The 23,159-nt window shown below is 42.8% G+C and overlaps 1 protein-coding gene across 3 annotated transcripts; it reads right to left on the reverse strand.

Annotated features, from left to right (window-relative positions):
- Positions 1-25: 25 nt before the first annotated feature.
- Positions 26-22,835, reverse strand: LOC119906830 (serine/threonine-protein phosphatase 6 regulatory ankyrin repeat subunit A). 3 transcript variants are annotated; one of them, XM_038724232.1, is made up of 30 exons: positions 22,319-22,835; positions 19,941-20,078; positions 14,278-14,361; positions 13,412-13,490; positions 10,677-10,747; positions 9,938-10,138; positions 9,775-9,862; positions 9,437-9,579; positions 7,555-7,662; positions 7,366-7,470; positions 6,769-6,847; positions 6,515-6,629; positions 6,188-6,270; positions 6,044-6,107; positions 5,767-5,835; positions 5,484-5,624; positions 5,288-5,399; positions 5,094-5,120; positions 4,699-4,773; positions 4,354-4,555; positions 4,162-4,249; positions 3,886-4,003; positions 3,557-3,776; positions 3,374-3,461; positions 3,198-3,281; positions 2,966-3,114; positions 2,803-2,885; positions 1,587-1,669; positions 1,383-1,474; positions 26-1,265 (listed from the first exon to the last, which is right to left on the reverse strand). In XM_038724232.1, the coding sequence occupies exons 1-30, from the start codon at positions 22,343-22,345 to the stop codon at positions 967-969; spliced, it is 3,315 nt and encodes a 1,104-aa protein (XP_038580160.1). In that variant the 5' UTR covers positions 22,346-22,835; the 3' UTR covers positions 26-966. The 3 variants fall into 3 exon arrangements, with proteins under 3 accessions (XP_038580160.1, XP_038580162.1, XP_038580161.1); XM_038724234.1 differs by lacking the exon at positions 19,941-20,078 and having other exon boundaries at positions 22,319-22,823; XM_038724233.1 differs by lacking the exons at positions 19,941-20,078; positions 22,319-22,835 and adding an exon at positions 16,236-16,391 and having other exon boundaries at positions 967-1,265.
- Positions 22,836-23,159: the final 324 nt, after the last annotated feature.

Consider the following 23,159-nt stretch of genomic DNA (forward strand, 5'->3'; position numbering starts at 1 on the left):
TTTTGTCATATACACACTACAGTAAATCAAAAACAAATCTCTTTATTCATTCTTTCATTACTTAATCTATACAAACATTGCACCAAGTTGCGTGCATCCTCTGCCCGAAAGTAGCTTGTTCCTAAGAAGGCAATATTATTTCTCTCTCTCCCTCTCACACACACACACACACACACACTCACACAGCCACTTTCCCCTGTCTCCATTACAGTACAGACATTGAGTAGTTACAGCATTGCAAGTTAAAAGTTCCTTGGGCCGCTCATTCTGGTCATCAATCAACTGACTCCTGATACAATCATACAGTTTCTGCGTCTTACATCCATTCACTTGCTGCCAGAATCACTTCCCAAGGATTCAGTCTCCACTTGGAATAAATTCATAGGATTCAATAATGATTTCCTCTCCTAGGAATTGAAAAGTGGTTCAAAAACAACGCAGCATTACCAATGTGCGTTAGTGACAGCCATGATAGCTTGAAGAACTCCAACTAAAAATTCATAAATACCACAAACAGTAATCAATCTCCTGGTCCCGTAAGATTGTCCCTCTGTTGTTTCTTAAGACAATCATGCTAACAAAAAAAGCAGTCCTCTGGCCTTTTGTCCAGTAGGAAAACCTGTGAAAAGGCTTAAAAACACTCCAGAAAGTATCAGAATATGGGCTAAATTTAAAAAGACACTGGCCATGTTACTGACCATACAGTGGTAGTGTCTTGAGACAAATGTAGTGTGTATTCACCTTATTCTATATTTTAGTACATTATTTTCCACCCCAAGGGAACAAACATCTAGTTTCCAACAATGGTTATTTTTGAAGAGGCTTACCTAAAAAAAACCTGAACACTGTCTGTATTTTTTCCACTCTCTTCTCTCTTTTTGTTCCTGGTCAGCGACCTTTTAAGGCTCCTGAGTGGCTGGCTAGCCTGCCAGTATTATGGGGCTCTGTCTAACTGCAGGTATGTTCTCAGTATGTCTCTGAATCTGAGTCATTCAGTTCATCGTCGCCAGTGACAGAGGACAGCAGACGCTCTGCCCTGCAGTATGAGGCATGGTCAGGCCTCAGGGCAGGTGGGGTGTCAAAGGCCACGCCTTTGGAGATGTGGTTGGAGGTGGGATGGTGGTTGATGACAGTCTGAGTAAGAGAAAGGGCAGGCAAAGCTGCTATGGTGACCATAGGGGAGGTGGGCATCATGGAGTTGAGGATGAGCGCCAGGCAGTCGGCCACGTCACGGCTGGGAGTGCAGGCCAGAGCTGGAGTGTAACCTAGGGTTAAGAGAGGTGCGAGAGAGTATAAAAATAAAAAATAAAAAAATTACATTTCACTTTAGAAATACACATGAATAGTGAGGAGCGTGCTACAGCATTAAAATGAAAGCTCACCGTTCTCGTCCACTGCTAACACACTGGCTCCTTTCCCCAGCAACTCCTGGACCACCACAGTCAATCCCCTCCTGGCTGCTATGTGCAAGGGCCTGCAGAAAGGTAGAGGGAGACACACTGTCAAAACATATGTCCAGTCTGAAATTAGTAGATTACCCTGCTGTACAGCAGAGTGTCTGCCTGCACCCTAGAAATACTACGTACGTCTGGAGAGCAGCATTGGTGCAGTTGATGATGTTCCTGTCACTGATTTTCTCCAGAATCAACAAGGCACTCGTCTCATTACCCTGAGAAGAACAGAGAGGAATGAAGAACAGAGAAAAATGACAATAAGTATTGTGATGGAGAAGGCGATGGTTGTGTGAGCCCAAGCTTAAGACCTCCTATTTGATGAAGAATCCCTAGGTGTAGTTGCTTGCCTGAATTTAGATAGTCCGGTAAGAACTGTGCTTTATTAACTACCACACACATATTACCACTATTCCACCTACATGAAGCTACTATAGAACTAAATTTAACTGAATAATATTGAAAAAACAGTAACATTAAGCAAACAGAGCACTTCTTCAAATATGAAAGCAAAGTTACTGCATTAAAGCCTTTTAGCTGTAGCAGAGTACACTGAATGAAATAAATGAGAACTGTACATAGAGCGTAACCTTAACCATAGTCATGGATTTGAACAGGCATAAAATAACAACAGTAATATACTCAAACCTCAGCTTAATGGACACACAGAATCTGTCAGTCCACAAAAGACTCTTAATACAAGAAATCCAGGATGGAATTATTGAAAGGATATAAACTATATCCTGCCAATGAGTCAACCGCTATCAGCAGCACACTGACTGGTATTAGTCCTTCCATGATTGGCCAAGTCCTTAATACTACATGATGGTGCCGAAATTAACCTACTGAAACAGACTATTTTATTTGTCAACATGGAGGTGCTCAAGGATTATTAAAGGCCCTGATGCTGAACTTTTGAACAAGTATAATCATGAATTGCACAATATGATTGTCCAGTTGTCCCATTCTAACCATTGCTAAGCCTTTCAAATTAAAACCTCTTGTGATAAGACAGAAAAGCTTCACTTTGACGTGTTTATATAATTTATTACCTCTTTTGTATATTTTTCAAATGTGAACTCAGACTACCTGCTTATTTCTTCCTACATGTAGGACAAATACACAAATTTTGGAAAGCCTTTATTAAATTCACAATAACAAAACAAACAAAAAAATCACTATTATTTGGATGTGTAATTAACCTTTTCACCAGCTGACAGATAACACTGTATCTGTAACTACTTGTCTTCTCTTTAGTCATCCTTATATGTGCCTGGTGACATGTTACTATCCATATTTCACCATGGCCAGTGAATAAAAAAAGCATTTCCTGTCTGTGAATGGTTGTTACCTTGCTGCAAGCCAGATGTAATGCTGTGTTCCTGTTTGTATCCTGTTGTGTCAAGTCTGCTTTAGCACTGTTCACCAACACCTCTGCAACACATTAACAGAGACTGTTACATGTCAAAGTTTTAGAAATCATAGTGTATCTATGTGGCAGTGGTTGTACTGACCCACAGTGTTGGTCTGTCCGTTGAGAGCTGCCATCATCAGCGGCGTCCTGCGCATGTGCGTGTCGACGACGTTTGCCTGAGCTCCGTGGCTCAGCAGAAGGGAAACACACTCTACGTGGTCGGAAAAAGCTGCAGCGTGAAGGGGGGTCCTGCGTTGACACAAACACAGTTAACGATATACCAGCAGAGCTTGTGCTCACCCAAAACAAACTTTACCAAAAACATGTGTCACCTGCCCTTGGAGTCAGTGGTGTTGACAATAGCTGTGCCCAGCGAGTCTAATAACATCTCAGCCACTCCCTCGTTATCGTTCATACTGTAACACACAACACACACCGTCACATACCCTCAGACCAGTGCCGATCTACAGAAAAACAATTATTGGAACAAACAGACACATTGTCTTACACAGCACAGTGCAGTGGACTGAACGAGTTGCCCTTAATCTTCTTGAACACCTCCTGGTCTAACAACACCTCCACACAAGCATCATATCCTAAACAGAGAGAAGACACAAGTGCAAAGGGAGGAACGGATGTAAATATGAAGTTTATACAGAACAGACATGTTTGTCATGTTGTGTCCTCGTACCGTTGTAGCATGCCCAGTGCAGTGGTGTATAGCCCTGGTTGTCAGTGAGGTGTCTGTGAGTGTGTGAGGTGTTGGTGGCCTGCAGTAGGGCACCCAGGACACCCACACGGCCACATGCAGATGCCAGGTGAAGAGGGGAGCGGCCCCGGATGTCTCTGACACACACACTGGCCCCCCGCTGGAGGAGGGCCTCCACACACTCCTCCTGGCCTGTCACTGCCTGTGTGAAAATTTACCAAGTGGAAATCATTAGTTAAATTATAAATCACAAGTTAATACATTATAATAAAATATAGTATTAAGTTATTGGGTTTGTGTGAATGTCTCACCCCTCTGTGTAGTGCCGTCCTCCCCCAGCGGTCTTGATTCTCTACACTGGCTCCTTGACTGAGCAGAGAAAACACACACTCTGTGTGTCCATTCAGCACTGCCAACATCAGCGGAGTCCTGCAAACAGAGTGGAAATATGACATAACACGTTTGATTTATTTTGCAAGTGAAATTAGTTAAAGTAATCTCCTCAAACAAAATAGTTGCATAATAATTTCAGTGAAAGCCTCCAGCCTAAACCATTTTGTATGCACGCTATACACACACACACTCACTGTCCGTTGGTGTCTTGTGCGTCCACATTAATGTGTTGGTCGTTGTTGGTCATGAGCAGGCGCAGGCACTCTGGGTGGCCATTCATAGCTAGAGAAAATAAATAAACATTATTGATGTGACGTGAAGGTGCCCCCTCCAAACAGATTTCTCTGGTTGTATGCATCTGTGTGTGTAACCGCCTGTGTGTATACCTGCAGCATGTATGGCTGTCTTTTTGTGAGTGTAGTCACGGGTCATGGGCGAGGAGCCATGGTGCAACAGCAGCGAGACACACTCCTGATGACCCCTAGAGCAGGCCAGGCTCAGAGGGGTCCGGCCCTCTGGGCTGCAAACGTCCACTTCCAGAAGGGACGACAAGAGGACCTCTAAAGCTCCACAGTGTCCGTGGTAAGCCTAAGTCAATGGAAGACACACACCAATAGATACAAGTCTTTTATGTCTAATGGTAATAGACACGGCAGTGACTGTTAAATCCTGGGTGTGAGCGAAACAAACCCAAAGCCAAATACAGACACACTGAACATCTTTGAACTCACCGCCAGATGGAGTGGACTGACGGGGGCCTGGCTCTGTGAGTCACTCAACATGTCTGTTCCTGATGTCTCCAATAACTGAAATAGAGAGATGGTTCACATTTTTCTCATTTCAGGCAATAAGCAGCTGCACGGGTGATTAAGAGTGCTTTGCAAAGCTTTGTGCCCACGAGGAGTTTTAGATTTAAGAAGCAATTTTTTTGCGAAATGCATACAACGTTGACCTGCCCATTTTTATCAAACCTATAACAAGACAGAAGAGGTTTTACAGTAGCTTCATCTGCTCACCAGATGAGCTAACCACTGTTTTCCCCCATCTGTCCACCAGAGAGAGCTACGTACAAAGAATCACTGTAAGGGGTCCTTGTGTTACAGTACGATTGAAATTTCTTTCTTACCACATCGAGCGGTGTATCACTTGCCATCTGAAAGAAACAAAGAGAAAGCCTGTTTATGATACCACGACAAGAGAACTTGTAACTGTAGATTTCTCAACAGTTCTAAAAACTTTTAGCACAAGGAAGAGATCAGCTTTCAATTTGCATGATTTTCATATTTTCTGTAGGACACACAATATATTTTACGTACGCACCAGTTCCAGGCAGAGTGTGCGTCCGTACGCGGAGGCATAGTGCACTGCACTATAACCCTGTTTGTCTCTCACTCCTGGATCAGCATCATTCCTTAACAGGTACTCCACACACCTAGCAGACAAAATACTTTTTTTGACACTGATGATTCTTTGATAGTTAGCTATAAACTAAATCAATTAAAACATTAGGACTTACTTTCCATCAGTGTCAGCTGCAGCAGCGTAGTGCAGGGGACTGCAGCCTCTCTCGTCCAGCTCATTGACACTTGCCCCAGAGCCCACCAAGGCAAACACACACTGGTAGTTACAGTTTGCAGATGCATAGTGTAGTGGAGTCCTGAATGGTGAGAGAGTGAGCACATCAGCGAGGACGTCATACCCTCTCTCTACTCTCGTGGTCAAAAGTGTACCTCTGTCTTCAGACCTTATATTATTTCTATTCCAGGCATTCCTAGAAAAAACCTGCCTGCTTGGCTCACCTTCCATGGTTGTCTTTCCTGTTAAAGTCCGCTCCTATGTTTAACAGCAGGTTCAGACACTCCAGGTTCCTGGTCGGAGAGAAAGCTTTAACAGTGAAGTTGCATACCAGTCTATTGTAAACAAGTGCGCAGATAATATTTCAGTGCACATGAGCTTTCTGTTATTTTCTTTTAAAACCACAATGGTCAACTATATCCATTCAAACAAAATTCAAAATGTATACTAAATAGATGGACAAAGGTGAATTCTGTTAAATAAGCAGGAATGATGACTCACCCTCCAGCTGCAGCAGCATGTAGACAGGTCCTTCCAATGTCGTCAGGGGTGTCTATGTCAAACCCTGCACAAATATGCAATCGGCATCATTTAGGGTGTCAACTAGGTGATTTAGTGACAAGAACGGTGTCAGCATGAATTTACCTGAGGACAGCAGCTTCCTGCAGCAATCTGAGAAGCCGCTGAGAGCTGCCAGGTGCAGAGGGAACATCCCATGAATGCCTCTCCTGAGAGGATTGAACGCAGAGAAGACAAGTCATCACAGGACATGGAGGGTAAGGTGTGACAGCATGGGTGCATTTGTAATGACAGAAACAAAACAAAAAGAGGCTGAAAGAATATTTTTTCCTGAGGTTAACCATCTCCAGTTATTGATCTGTCCCTTTTTTATTTGTGCTTCTTATTACTGAAGCATTGATTATAGTGGGAAGATAGACAGGTGGTTGAATGTAAATGTCAATTGTTACTAACTTGGCTGTGTTGGCTCCGTGTTTGATGAGTGCTGTGAGGATGAGCTCATGGCCATAGCGGGCAGCGATGTGAATGGCAGCGCTTCTGCTCTTGTCCTCACAATCAATATCAGCTCCTACACACACATACACACACACACACACGTAAACAAAGGGTATATGTATTTCTACTCAGTGAAAAAAACCCAGATAATTTTGCATATTGTGCCACATTAATTTGAATTCAGGCATGAAGCATACTGGACAGAGTCTCACCATTTTGAATGAGGGCCTGAGAACAGGAGAACCTTCCATGGGTAGCTGCCATGTGGAGGGGAGTCTTACCATCCTTACTCTGGACAGATGGAGGGAGAGACAGTGGAGAGAAGCAAAGAGGGACAAAAACGATGATTGTGATTTTCTGTCAAGTTTTAACTCTATATTTCAGTGATGCAGTGCATGCAGACATACATTAAAGTTCCAGTATGGAAACCTGACTCAACTGTGAGCATAATACTTTATTGTTAGAAAGCTTTAAATGAACAGAAGCAATCTTAGACCCCCTCGTGGACCACACGCACACCCACACACATATTCCGTGAGCAGCTTGCAGCCTCGGGGAGCCAACCACCCCCCTTTCATCAGCCCATATGGCCTTGCATCTTGAGGCTGTGGGAACCCAATATATGTTTCCATCACTGCTACCAAAGTGTTAACAACACTGTCATTTCAGTTTCCTACTAGATACTGAGCAGCATACATTGATGAGAACTGAGGACACAGGCTGTACAGTACTTCAGCAATATCGATAAAAAGCAAAAGCTGTTTCTTAGTTAAAGCAGTGTGTTTCTGTGTATCTGCATATGGACACACCCGTGTGTTGATGTGAGCTCCGTGGGCCAACAGCAGCTCCTGGCACAGCGCCCCCTGGCGTGAGGAGGAGGCAAAGTGGAGAGCAGAAAACCCCCTCTCGTTCACCTGAAGCAAGGTACCAAATAACACAATTACAACACACGCAACTGCCATGCACATACAGTCTTGTGCAGAGAGACACGCACGCACCTGGTTGACGTTGGCCCCTGCATCGATGAGCTCACTGACCACCACATCCTGTCCATTGTAACAAGCCAAATGGAGTGGAGTGTTGCCATAGGCATTCACCTCGTTGACCTGTGCAAGGAGAGAAGGCTGTGTATGACTTTTCAGGAACAGAGTACAAGTTGTAGGGCTTTTTGACTTAATGTTATCTCGAGAGAGACAGTGGAGAGAATTGTCTTGGAGGAAAAAGGACAACAACCCCACAACGCATGAAACAGACAACACATGGGTGAAAAACCTGTCAAGTAGGGAACTCACCCTATGACGTGACTTCTTTGTTCACCTGCATCCCCACCATAGAAGCAGTAGAAACCGTGAGGAAAAGGCTACTACAAGACAACACCCTGGACAACCGAACTAGCCTCAGCCCTGACCAGATCTGTAAATTACTCAACCTCTGTCTAAACACCACTTATTTCCAGTACAACGGAGGATTCTACAGACAGAAGCATGGCTGTGCCATGGGCTCACCGGTATCCCCGATTGTGGCAACCATCTACATGGAAGAAGTGGAGAGCAAAGCCCTCAACTCCTTCAGAGGAATAGCACCGAGCCACTGGTACAGATATGTGGATGACACCTGGGTCAAAATTAAAAGCCAGGAAGTGCAAGCCTTCACAGAACACATCAACTCTGTGGACAGTAACATCAAGTTCACATGAGAAGATGTTCACAACAACAGTTTGGCCTTCCTGGACTGTGCTGTACACATTGAAGAGGACAGGAGCCTGCAAATTGGTGTGTACAGAAAACCCACACACACAGACCAATACCTACTCTTTGATTAACACCACCCACTGGAGCACAAGCTAGGGGTCATGAGAACACTGCACCACAGAGCGGAAAACATACCAACAAGCGCCCAAGCCAGAGAGAAGGAACAGAACCACCTGAAGGGGGCACTTACAGCCTGTGGATACCCTAAATGGACCTTTGTGAAAACAGCCACAAGATCCAAGAAGAACAAAACTACAGGGGAGGAGGAAAAGAAGGTCAAACGCAACAACATTGTGATTCCATACGTGTCTGGATTATCAGAGAAACTCATGAGGATTTTCAACAAACACAACATCCCTGTGTTTTTTAAACCCAAGAACACACTAAGACAGATGCTGGTCCACCCCAAAGACAAGAAAAGCAATCTAGTGTATGTGGTCCAATGCAGTGAGGAATGCACAGACCTGTACATTGGGGAGACTAAACAACCACTACACAAACGCATGGCTCAACACAGAAGGGCCAGCTCCTCAGGTCAAGACTCTGCAGTCTACTTACATCTGAAGGACAGAGGACACTCGTTTGAGGACCACCAGGTGCACATTTTAGACAGAGAAGGTGGATGGTTTGAAAGAGGTGTCAATGAAGCCATCTACACCAGGGTTGAGAAGCCGTCATTGAACAGGGGAGGGGGTCTACGCCACCACTTATCCCCCACTTACAATGCTGTCCTTTCATCACTTCCCAGGAAACTCAACAAACGTAACCTATTGGCCAATGATGGTCTTGGCCTCGGGTAGTCCTAACGACCATAACGACTGTCGTTATGCCAGCTAGGAACACTAACGAACCAGCGGTATCGATGACCCTGGCAAACGACCCCACTGAGGTTAAATAGCTGAGTTTCCCTACCAGTCAGTCAGAACTGAAGAAGTCCTTTGGATGAGGGACGAAACGTCTTCCAATATCTTCAACCAAGTCCAGTTGCCCTTGACTTTAACCTTCGTTGAATGTTATTTAAAGCTTGTATAATTAAAGGTAAAGACGTAGCTAGGTCAAAAGGTCAAGGCACATTATATACATATCAAGGACATTGCTAGTGCATGCATATGTGTGTGTCTGTACTGACGTGGACCCCCAGGCTCAGCAGGTAGTGCACTGTGCTGCTCATGCCACTGGAGGCGGCTGCGTGGAGCGGGGTGTAAGCTTTTTTGTCCTTACAGTCAACCTCGGCTCCGCTGGCCACCAACAATTTCACCACCTCAAGGTGGCCTGAAACAAATGAGGGAGGGGAGGAAATGACATTAGTCCAATATAAATAAGTTTTGTTTTGCCATGTCCTGCTTATGGAATTGACAACAAGGGGAATAAGCCATTAAAGAAAGCAGTGTGTATGACCAGGAAGAGACAGACGCTTCATCTAGCTTGATAAAAAAATGTGTTTGGATTAGACATGCACAGTCTCACCCATGTAGGCTCCCCAGTGGATGGCCCTCCTGTCCTTCTTGTCAAATGCATTAATGTTGGCTCCTCTCGACAGCAGCAACTTCACCATCTATCACACGAAAGCAAATTCACTAGATGTTCGCACGGATTTAAGTGTTACTGTGGGTGTCTAAAAGAGACAAACCTCTACGTGCCCACTGAAGGCAGCGTGGTGCAGGGCAGTGCGTCCAGCACGGTCAGATACGTTGACGTTGCTAAGCAGTGGAACCAAAGCCTCGGCACAGCGCACTGCCTTGTTGCTAGCAGCGACATGGAGCGGCGTCTGCCAGTTCTTGTCCCGGGCATTAACATCTGCACTGTGCTTCAGCAAGACTGCCACTGCATCCTGGATGGAGAATGTGAATGGGTCAGAGTGTGCAGACAGAAGGTCTATTTTATAATATGCCTCAGTGATATAACAAAGTACATGCCAGCGTGTGCAGGTGGCTGTGTGTGGGTGGTTATAAAAGTCTTTGCTATTCTTAGGGGGCCAACAATAGCACTGAGAAGGAGAAACAACACATGGGGGCTGTGTTAGTGTGGGCATGTTGCCCAGGACCAAGCGGAATAGGTATAGAGATTTTGAAGGTTTATCAAAACCGACACACTGCCCCTTTAAGGCCAGATTGTACAAATCTGTAAACATTATCCCAGCAGCAATAATTCTCAATCTCATGCCAGTAAGGCAGCTCCAAGGTTTTCTATCTGGTATGTGTGTTGCCACACTAACATGTGCTTTGTCTCTTGCTGAAATGAAATTAGTAGTCTGCATTTTTGTTGCAGTGCTATTTTGCCGGTGGCAAATTTATCTTATCAAACAGTGGCTTCTCCAAGGTATGTGAGACGCAAAGAACATTAACATGTGTGTTTTGTTAATGTGTTACCTCGCTACAGGAAGCGACAGCTCGGTGAAGAGGAGTCAACCACTTGTTATCTTTGGCATTAACTCTGGCTCCTTGGATGAGAGAAGGGGAGTGAGAGAGTGTGAGAGTGAGAAAGAAAGAGAGAGATGCCAAAAATGGCAGACATCGAATAGAGAAACATGGTGGAAACGTGTACAAATGTCTGATCATTTAAAGATACATTAAAAAAAGGTCCAAGACACATAATTGAGAGAAAAAAAAAGAGTGAAAACCTTAAAGACAAACTGATAGTTTAAAAGGCTTTTTTTTTTTTTACATGACTTGTGGGAAGGGGGTGAGCCAATAGTGCCTGGAAGAGAAAACACTCCCGTGATCCTCTTTGGCACAGCTTGGGGGTTAAAATAGCCCTAAAGCTGCACCTGTTGCTTGCTCTTCACATTATTGAGAAACAGAGAATACACACACACACACACACGAGCACACCCTTCCACACTACGCTTCTGTTACTATTGGGTTAGCCCCACGTGCTCAGCTGACTTCACAGAAAGTCAAGCCGACATAGACCCTATTCAGATGGTTGATAAATCACTAGTCACCAAGAGAGGGCAAGCAGTGAGCAGTAACGCTGGCATGGAAACTACTGAGGGAGTGCGGAGCAACGTGAGGATGAGAGAGACGAGGAACAGTATGTGGCTTTGAAGAGTTTGGGAAAGCGTGGTGGGTTGGAAAAGAGGCTGCGGTAAACAGATGCGACTCAAATCATGTTTCTTCAAACAAGTCAAAAAACAGACAATACATTTGTTTCCAATTTAGTTTTACCTGGTTCAAAGATTAACATAAAGCAGACAAATACATTAGTTCAGTATTCCTTTAAACAACTGACTGCGTAATGAAATTCTCTAAGTATGTGAATTCATAAACAGTAGAGGTCGACCCATATGGTTTTTTTCACGCCGATGTCGATACCGATCTTTTGAAATCCGGGTTGGCCGATGGCCGATTAATGCTGCCGATTTATTTTGGCCAATATTTGCTTGGTTTTTAACCTCTATTTGAAAGATAAAATCTAAAAGAAATGATAATTACTTAACATAGACAAACTTTCTCAACAAAAACATTTATTGAACACTTGAACAATGAACAATCTGCATTCTGCACTTATAAATTAAAAATGTATAATGTAAAAAAACATATATAAATAAATTGTATAAATGTAAAAAAAATATATTAAATAAACAAAACGGGTAAGAAGAAAATAAACTGTCAAATATACTTTTCAATGAACGCGTTCATAATTTGGGCGAACTTGAACTGAACGTACTGTATTACTGCCTGATGAACGTTACTGTGAACGCGTTCATTCTGGTGTCTGTGAACGCGCGTACAATAGGGTGCCAGATTTCTATAGAGCCTTCCAGGCGAAAACCCGGCTAAAACTCATGTAAACAGCTCTTAATATGTAGCGAAAAAACACCCAATCTGGCAACACCAGCCAGCAGTGTTGCGCCGCGTCCGCCGTCGACAAAGCAGCGAGCGTCGAGGACGCGTACGATCATTTAAACGGATTTTATGAGGAGGTCGGTGAGGATGGGAAAAATCTTACATTTATGTGCAAACTTTGCCCGTCAATAAAATAATTGTTGTCTGTGTTTGTATATGGGCTGTGGCAATAATAATAATTTAAAAAAGCTCGCAACATATGGAAAAAAAGAACTATGAATGAACTAGTTCATTTTTTGAAGCATGAACTATGAACTGAACTAGTTCATTTTAAAATGTGTGAACTGAACTTTGAACTACTCATGTAGAAAGCGAACTTTTCCAACACTGCTAACGGTATGTAAAGCGATGTTTCTGTTATTCTAACGTCCGTTTTCTGAGCATCCAAGAGAAGCACTGGCATAACAGTAGCACCGAACTGAAGCACAGAAATCCGCGTTGATATTCGGTGCGGTGGATAACGGTCGTTAAGGTTCCAGTGCCGTATTAGCATCGGGTCTGTCTGTAGCTACCCGTTAGCAAAGCAAAGCCAGTCTGTCACTAGCCTATAGTGCGTTGGTCTCTTTTTTATTACTTATTTCTCTGCATTGAGTGACAACCCTCTCAAATATAAGACACACAAACAGAACAAATAAAAGTCTCAGATTCACTCTGTAATTGCAAAATTATTGCTTACTTATTGTGACATGATAGCAACTCTTCTGTGATAATGCAACTTCAACTACGATCCAAATTAGCCGAATGTCATGTGTCTTATTCAGGTTTTTTCTCGAAGTTGGCAGTAACATATCAAAAGTTTTTAATTAAATATAAAGGAGTAATAAGAATTGACGTTAGCTCCTTACGCACTGGATGAGGTCTGCTGCTCACTCGGCTGGAAAATGACTCTAGCGGCAGCGCGCGTCAAACACGTGTTCCACGACAACACTAGGCTGCCCACAGATGCGCCTGCCTAATAATCGGCTTGATATACTTGGATATTGGCCGATGCCGATTATGTTAAAAAATGCCAAAAATCGGCCGACCAATTAATCGGTCGACCTCTAATAAACAGACACATTTAGAGAGCTAATGTGTACGAAAAACAGGATCAGATGGACGCATACAGGGATGGCTGCTAACAGCCAGTGTGGATGGATGAGTAAGCCTTCAAGTAGAATTGATATTGTAGGTGGATTGATATAAGGTGTAAATTGAATGGATGGCTCCAAAGATTGAAAGAATGCAGCTTTCAAAGCCAGGCTGTAGTGTTTTACCTGAGAGGATGAGTAGTTCAATGATCTCAGCATCTCCCAAGTAGGCTGCAGCATGCAGAGGTGTCCGCTTCTCATTGTCCTGGCATGACACAGAAAAACACAAATTTAAGCTTGTTATGTATTATTACTCTTTTTTATATAAACATAAGCCTCAAGACACACACACACACAAACACACATCATAATGTGGCTGACATGCCCCGAACAAAATCTATAGACCTCACACCGTGGCACACCACAAGAAACATGAGACTAGAGCCATGAGGAGAAAAACGTCTTTCATGTGTTCACTTGTGTTCCTCACTTCGCTCAATCATTTCAACGCACCCTGCTGCCCCACCTCTCTCTCTTTCAGTGCAGTAGAAGAGCAATCAACAGAGTTGGGCTATAAACAAATGTCATGTGACTGCAATAGGCCTGGGCCAGTGTTGCTGACTCCAGAAGACTCAGTGTGATGACCCCAGCACTACAGACAGCTCGTAGAGGAAAAACACAAAACGTGAAAACAGGATGTGGTGTAAACTGAGGAAATATATTCAGAAAGACTAGAGACAGAGAGCTAAAGTGGTATCAGGTGAAGGTTATATCCTAAAACCACCGGAGGGGGTAGTGTTATGTACAGTTCATGTGTCCTGCCCTGGCTGACAGCTGCCAAAAGGCACTCCCAGTCAGTCAATGGATCGATAGGAACTCAGATCAATTGTAGCCTGCTGGCTGACTGCTCTCCTTGGTGTGTTTTTTTTTTATATATAGTGGTGTTCGTGAAGCTACAGTGTCAAAGACTAATACACAGGGTTCCCATTATAACACAAACACACATATACTCGGAGAAAATCTGGTGAAATTAAAAGAAGAGTGTGACTCACCTGAATGTTGACATCCTCTTTCTTGAATATGAGGGAGCGAACTTCATCGGGGTCCACGTTGAAGATGGCTCTTAACAGAGACGGCTACAGAGACAAAAAATACAAAATAAAGACGAGGAAATGCAGATGTACACGACATACCTGATTTGCAAGGCAGTCATTTTCACTGCTGACAACTGTGTTATCAGTGAGAGTTACGAGAGTTACAAATGGAAGAGTCTCACACACAGACACTATAATCCTGAGCCGGGAGAAAGCCATAGGTCACAAATGGCAGTATATCACCAATTTGTTTATGACAGCAGCAACAGCTGCAGCATACAATAAACTCATAAACACACGTGCACATACGTAAATGTTTGTTGTTTGTGAAGAATGTATATAGCAATGTAAAGATAAGGAGGGGGGGAACTTCTAGTTTATCCTTAGTTTAGTTTCATTTACGTAAGCATGTGTGTGTGCGTGCGTGATTGAACAGTTGGCATGATCATGACAGCATGGTGTCTGATACTGTCTGGGATTTGTAAACAGTGAGTCCATTCAGATTAAAGGTAAAGGGAAGTAACACTAATTCAAGCACACAATTCAATTCGGGATACTGGGTTCAAAATACAGTACCCTCGTGATGTTTTTATATTTATGGTTAATGTCAGGGCTTAAACCTTGATGTTAAAAATCAAAGTAAAACTAATTCATCTACAATAGAGTGACTTTGGCCTGCATTTTGATTTTTTCCCTACATCATCTTACAAAGCACAAGAGCTTAATTTTACATGCAAGTCTGCAAACTAAGTAAACATTTTATTACACAGCTGATATTGAAATATATTGCTAAACAATTGCACAACTGTGACAAACTAGTTACTCTGACCATGGTTATGAATCAGTATTTGTCACTAAGATCTAAGAGACAAAGTGATTATATTATCTGTACAGTAAGACTACTCTCTCTTTTCTCTTTTATCTAATAATTACAGCAGCAAACGGTTTCCTTGTCTGAATATGTTTTAATTAGCTGAAGGATTTTCACTAGGAAAATCGTTCTGATTGACAATTTACTATAAGCAGTGCTTTCCTTTGCGCTGCATTATTGAAAATGCATTGACAAACTAAAACATATGAACACTAACATGATGATGTTGATTTGTGGGAAGTCTGGAGAGGCTTCACATTCCAAGGCCCTTCTAAATTAGAGTATTGACATTCCCTCCTTTGCAATCTACCAAGTGAAGTACTGTGGGTCTCATTGATAAGATTTTGTCAAAAGCACACCTTTTCCCCAGCAAGGGCTTACTACGTAACTACGATGAGGATCTACTCCTTTACACACTCTCTCTGTTTTCCCATCCCTCTCTTATTTCGGCCCAACTAAAAATAAGTGGGGCTGTCAGGCATGCCGGCATCTGTCTCGTGCCTATTACACTGACGGCCACGGCAATGATGTCAGAGATCAGAGAAGGTAGCCACGGACTGAGAGCACAAACCCTGTCATCAGAGCTGGCACATCTCCTCTGGCTTTCCACCTTCCCCATGTACACTTCAAAGAACACCTTTCATAGGATGAAAAGACTACCCTGGTTCAATGATAGGCTTGCCCTTTATACAGCCAACACTGGAGACTACAAAGGCCGAGGCTTTGCAGATAACCTATACAATCCAGCAGTCATCTTATATGGCAAGGCTATATTAGTGATTATATTGGCACTATATTTAGCACTGGGTGACGAGTGTTGGGAGTGCATTGTATTTTTATGCAATGGGATGTGTAACAACGTACTTCAGCACAGGATTAAACTTCGGGCCAGGTGTGAAAAATGCACTGGTGTGCTCAAAACCCCGGTAAGTGCTGTCATTCTCACAAAAAACTGTACATAAAGCTTAAACGTTGCAAATCCTCAGCTGATTCAGAAAACTCTCGTTCAACCTATGAAGAACCAAAGAAAGGGACTCAATCTCACCTTGTCCTCCTGAGCGCCAGCCCTTCGAGAGGCATGATGGGATCTGCGGTCGGGGGACGATTTGGGCCGAGGAGGTGGGGGGGAAGAAGAGGGCTCATCCTCCTCCACCTCCTCCAGCACAACAATACACACACGGCTAGCTCGCTCTGACCGCATCAGGGAGGAACACTCACACACACACCAACGCGAACGCTCACACACTCACTCTCTCTCACACTCACACACATAAATACACAGTGTTCCCTCTTACATACGTGCGCAATTCAGGAGCACAAAGGTCAGCAATAAATCCCATAAACAGCGTGATTTCCTCGCATGCACACACTGCACATCTTCACGTAAAATCCAAAGTGAAATCCAGCTCTGTCCTCTATCTGTCAGTGTTGCTTTGCTGCATGTCTCCTCTCTCCTCTCCCTAACCCACACTTACACTCTCTGTGAGCAGCAGTAGCGGAGACAGCAGGGAATTCCTCTGCGTAATGGTGGCGGTAAGCGGCATGCGGCAGAATGAGATTGGGCTGCCTAGCAGCACACGGGAAGCTACATATCCTCACTGCTGAGCTGCAGCCAGGAACACACACGCACACGTCAGTTGAAAACACACACACACAAATACAGAGGGACCCTGTGATTAGCGTGGACCACGGCAGTATGTATGTGTGGGCATGCGTCGCTCGTTTCAGGCAGACTGCTGAAGCCAGCTCTTTTAAAAGGAGACAGAGAGAGGGGTAGGAGGGGGAGGGGAGAGAGAGGGAGAGAGAGACAGACAGACAGAGAGAAAGAAAGTGAAAGGAAAGGGGAGGGGAGTAGGGATAGAAGAGCAGAGAGAGAGAGAGGAATCATAGGCAGGTACATAGAGCACTACAAAACACAAAGAAACCTGAAGATGAAAGGAACAAAGAACAGCGAGGGGGCTTGGTACAGACAAGTTAAGTGAGAAACAAAATGACTCAAAATACATAATGTCAAGAAACTCAGATAAAGAGGAAGCAAATATATAGAAAAAATGTCAAATGAATGGCAACAGAAGTGAGAAATGCTGGTCTGAAGGACTGCCAGGGGCCTGTTTCAATGCCTGATTGTTATCAGATCCCTGTCAGTTTATTTAAGTGTAAACTAAAGTAATGTAAGTGAATAACGATGTTACAGCACAGTATGATGGTGCAGAACTATTTATTGGTTAATTCAAGCCCTGCTATCATCAGCAACCAATACCATGTTTGTTGAGAGCTTCAGTACTCTTTGTATGTTTTACAACCACGATGATGACTTTCTGATCCTTGACTTGTAGATTCATTATTAGTCCACTCAACAAATCTCTGATCTCTGGCATTGTAAATTAAAGCAACATTATGTAAGATTTGTTTTTTTTCTCGCCAATGCCTTGGACCCTCTTCCATGGTCAATCTCTTTTTCTCTTCTTAGCTTCCACTGTCATCGTCCTCTTCAGTCTCTTCGCCTCTGCCATTAACTAATGTTATGTCCATAGAGTCTGCTGGCAAGCTAGCCAACAAAGCTAGACAGCAACCGGGCAAAAGTACTTACAGTAAACAGTTACAGTTGTCCGACTGTGTTACAGTGCCTTATAAGTTTGCCAACATCAATTCGAGATTTATAGTTTTTGTGAAACCTCTGACTGATTCGACAACTTTGCTAAGACAGGCAAACATGCAAGCAAGTGCAACACCACAAGACATATAAAGCTAAAAAGTTATATCTTACTAGTCCAACAGCAAGAAGGCCAGCTCAGCATCTGTCCTGCAACGAGTAAAAGCCAGTCCCCTATTTAATCTTGTCCGGTCTCTTGCTTGGTCTCTCCTTTTTCGCTTCCTCCGTCTTCTTCGGTCTCTTCGCAGCCTCTGCCTTTATTTCCATACTGACAATGCCGTGCTAGCTTCTTCCAAGGAACTTACATTTTTATATACTTTTTTCTTCATAGTGCCGTAAAGTATTACGCCGTTGTCGTAATAAATGTCCTGCTCGGGATTCCAATGTTACATAGTGCAGCAGCAGGCACTGCGAGGCCGGAGTGGCACTAACAGAGACAGAGACACCATTCACCCTATACAAGTCAGTGTACCATGAAAAAGATTTTGAAGCTGTTAATTTATACTAGATAGATAAAATTACTACCTAATGTTGCTTTAAAGTAATGGTGTGAAGCATTGAAGGTCTCTTTCTATTCTATGAAACGGCCAAGGGTGAAGCAATCTAAAAAGTTGTACCCCACACAGCATGATAAAAATAAACCCATGTGGACTACACTGTTGGGTTGATTTCTAGCTTGCTAAATAAGATTTTAGTGGTCTGCAACTTCATAAAGTTGCTGCTAAAATAGAAAATGGCCTTCCCTTCTAAATATGAGGGAATAAAAGAGAATGGATACCAGATTGGTGTGTGTATGTGTGTGTGTGTGTTTCAGTATTCTCTTTGGTGCATCAGTGGCATAGCTTCAAAAGTCCCCATCTCCTCATTATAAAACTGGAACAAACTGGCTTTGCCAGAGAATGTGAGGGTAGCTAACAAGACCAGTCTGTGCGTGCATGTCTGTGTGTGTGTCTCGGTCTCCTTCATATTCAACACAGATCCTAAAAAGAGCTATCTTGCCAAGCCACACAACCCCATTAAATCAGAGGGAGGGACAGAGCGAGGGAGGGCAAATGAGAGGAGAGATTCAGTTGGATGGAGTTTTTCTACGGGCTTAAATTTTTAGTCTAATGGATTTACCACTTACACACTTAATATGAAACATAGCTTAACACAGTCTTTCTGCTCCTACAGCAACTACTGTTTGCATTACCGATTTGCCTCAAAGGCACAAATAAAGAATGATACTTGGGAAGCAAAGAATATAAACAACCAACCAATGTTTTGTTTATCACACTATTCAACAGTAGGGATGCTCTCAGGAACGTAGCCCAAAGATGTTTACAGAGCAGACCTGTTGTAGAGTCTTTCTGTGAACTGTATGTGTATTCATGTGTGTTTAAAGTTGTAATTGGGACTCAAAAGCACAGCAAGCACATGAAATTGGCAGGAAATGCATTACAGCGTGATCAACAGCAAATTAAGATGAGTATTCCTAATTACAAGCAAAATGAAAAATGTATTTTGTGATGAGCTGGATGTGTGCTTTCATGAGGCAGCAGGCAGAGCTCAAATGCCCTAAAGCAATGGGACACTAGGAGAACATGCACAAGGTGAACACCGCAACAAGAGGGTGCCGGCAGAACACCTTCACAAATAAAAATTCCAACACAACCTCCGAGCATTACTTCATGAGAGACCCAACGTGACACTGCGCATGTGTACGGGAAAGTATTCCGCATGCTTTGACCTCTGCTCTGACCCTGTGACAGGAAGCAATGTGTGTAATGTAATAGCAGTCCCGAAACACAAAGGCCAGCACGTGTGCGTGTGTGTACGTGTGCTGGGACACACTCACACAGGGAGCAGCAGTTAAGATGTTAAACATTTAGATTTCAAAGCTTTACAATATAATTTCCTGCCCTGACATTACATGTACATATCGACATGCTATCCATTAAATGATCTGACTAAAATGCAAACTGAGCATGAGTCATTAACATTGCATGGATGTGAAAAAAAGTTTTAATGCCTGACTGTGACAAACCTTCATGTTACTATTTTTCATTCATTTTTATACATATTTAAATTATAAACTATAGTCTATTTAGTTCTTACCTTTAATTTACATTTTAAATTGATTTTGGTTATGTCCACAGACCAAGTGTTGGCTTGGCAGTGTGTATCGGTGGCCTGGCACATCGACTCCGTCTCCGAGCAGGATCGCAGCCATGATGACTCATCTAATGGATAAGCCTGACAGTATGGGGAAATGGAGACCTAAAGCAATTGTTCTGTATGTATACTGTACACATTTAATTTTTTTTTATTTAAGTGCACAAACAAGCGGTTATATGGTGCTTAGAGGCTCTTTGGCTACCGGCTATTAACAGCATATTGCTGATGAATGCATCACAGACACATCTGAAAATCCCAGGGCAAGTAAACAAACAAATTAACAAAACTATGCTTTACCTTCTGTTTTTAGTGAGTCTTTTTAAATGCCTCTACCACCTCTCTTCAGGCAGGACCATAGCCTGGTTAGGACACTTGCATGCTACAAAGTGGTAGGATGCCCCCTAGAGGACAAAGAGACGCCTTTCCCAAAAGTGACACACACTCATGTCTCTAGTCCTGTCCTCAGTGCATGACTATTTTTGTCCCTTTGTCCAATTCTCTGTCAGCAAGCACTACGGAGAACAATGGAGGATAGAGAGGGGGGATCTGATCACACACACTCTTCCGTTTGTTGCGCTCCTCTTGACTGCCTGGAAGAGTGGTCCGACCAGGACAGGCCAGGCCACAGAGCTACACAATCAGTGGCTTACTTTGAAGTTCATATTTTTACCGGACTCCAAAGAATAACAAAATTATATCTTACTATAACCATTTAGGCCCAACAGATATGAGGGTTTCTATTGTCTGCCATAATTAATTGGGGCAAGTAACAATTATTTTCATTAATTTATTATTATTCATTTAAATTGCAATAAATGATGGCAAATGCCTTTCAGACACTTTCAAACACTGCCAACAAAGCCATCCGTAAACTTAAATCTCTTTTGATTGCTCCCCACCTTCTGCTGCTGAAAAGCATAATTCAACCCATCCTTCTTTACTGTACAATGTTATTTCAACATACTCACTGTTACCAATAAGAACAAATTTACACGAATCACAAATAACACCTCCAAAATAATTGGTCTCCCCACCCCCAACCTCTCTGACCTCAACATGAAAGCCATTTTATGGAAAGCACACATATCAGTATCAGTCATTTCTTTGATAGTGTAAATGATTACAAAATGTAATCGGGCCGACTTAATTGTTTGCCTAATTAATTACTTCCCTCTACTGGCCAATCACATGCATACACAATCAAAATATCCTGACAAAAGTATTTTGTGAACTTTCTTTAATATGTCATGCAACATACAACCCCATGTCAATGTGATTGGCTACACCAAAAGTCAGCCAAATGGTGGTGGGGGGAGGTTCTTGACTGAAACAAAGTCTTAATCCACTCTTTGAGCCAGCCCTTGTAGACTTATTTACTTATGTATGTGTCCCTACAATGCACTGTGTGACTGCCATCAGTTCCCAGCAGTGTTCATAACAACCGATTTAAGCTTGTGGAAAGTGTCTTAATTCATGACCACAGCTGGAGACTTTGTAACCAGCACCACCTGCTATTTTAGTCTGACAGCCTTCTAATCTCGAGCAACAGGTGACTGCCCACCAAAGCAGCTACCCCGGAGAAAATGTGCAGGGAGCTGACCTCGACAGCTGACAAAGCAATTCCCTGGGTAGAAAACAGGCCTTCAGTCAGTTAAGTCGTAAATATGCAATCAAATTCAAGATAACAGTTAATACGTTTCACCAACTTTACGTTAATAACCTTACAATAGGATGACATAGTTCTTGTTTTGCATTGAGTTTAAGTTGCTAACTAACATTAGCATCACAAGGGAGTTAGCCACCCTGTTAACCTCGTAGCTATCCAGCTGTGTTCATCAGTACATCACCACCAGAATAAAAGCAACAAACAACCGTCAAAAAAGTGAAGACAGTGGAAAAACGGTCGCGTTTCTGCTAACTTGACACGAAACATAACGTTTTAACTGAACTAAGTGAAAGTGAAGCAACGGCTGGCATGGCGTTGGCAAGGTACTGAACTTACGTTAACTCGTTTTCTGTTAACTGGTTACCGCTAGCTAACGTTAGTTAGCTAACATGTCAGTTGACCTAACGGTAAGAACGATAGCAAACCGAAGCAACATTTACTTAGCCATTAGATCTATTTTAAAAATGTCATTCCCCAGACTAGTTTAAGTCACCATAAATAAACTTAGCAATTTAAAATGAACAGTCAATGTGACACGATGTTGCCTAATGTTACACACAGAAACGCTATTAGCAAACTAGCGTTGATCAGTTTTACCAAATAGGGACACCGATGAGTTACATTGTTCGCTAACTCAGATACATAACGTTACCTGGTCTTGTATCTTCAACACAGCCATGTTCCCCGTGTAAAACCAAAAGGAGGCAGTGGCTCGCCCGGGAGTTACTGCCAATAAACCGGGAGAAACTGAATGAGGACTGACTCTCTGGAGCGGAGTCAAACGGTGCAGCTTCCCCCCTTTCCCTTCCTGCCATGGACAAACTCACCACATCATGGTACAGACATGACAAAAGGGGAAAGCTGGGATGAAAACACAGCAGCCAACAAACTGAACGCCTCACACCGACTCACATTCCGTGGAATAGCAATAACAGCAAGTCGCTATATAATTAACATTATAACATTTTACCACTAAGTCGGTAATGCCCTTATGTAACGTTAGACTTCAATGTGTCGGTCGTACTTTACTGTGACTTAATAAATTCTTTAATTGTATTGCCGATAGCCCATAACAGTGAAAATGAAATGACACTAGCCCGAAATATATTTGAACTCAGTGACTCACATATCCACAACAATTCTTGTTGTGGCATTTAGACTTTCCAGTAAATATTTATTATACAGTGGGTATGTGTAATGCAAATTCCCAGTCTGACAGAAACTTTTCTCCTTTTAGTGCCATGAATGTTCAGTGTATGTGTATATAAATAAAGTTTTATAATTTCTTATAAATTTAATGTTAAGTTCTGTGTGTAGCATAAAGGGACTACAAACTTCGCTGACAAACCACCTTGTATACTTGTCATGTAGTTTCAAATACTGAGTCGATATCTGGGTTTGACATAGCTTTTTAAATTTGAATATTTTGTTTATTCACAAACACACAATACAGTTCACTGAATATGTATTTAACTGAAAGGTTTCATTGGGTC

This window comes from Micropterus salmoides, unplaced genomic scaffold (assembly GCF_014851395.1).
Source record: "Micropterus salmoides isolate LMB-PRFRI ecotype aquatic unplaced genomic scaffold, ASM1485139v1 Ms_hic_scaffold_17, whole genome shotgun sequence".
Classification (NCBI taxonomy): domain Eukaryota; kingdom Metazoa; phylum Chordata; class Actinopteri; order Centrarchiformes; family Centrarchidae; genus Micropterus; species Micropterus salmoides.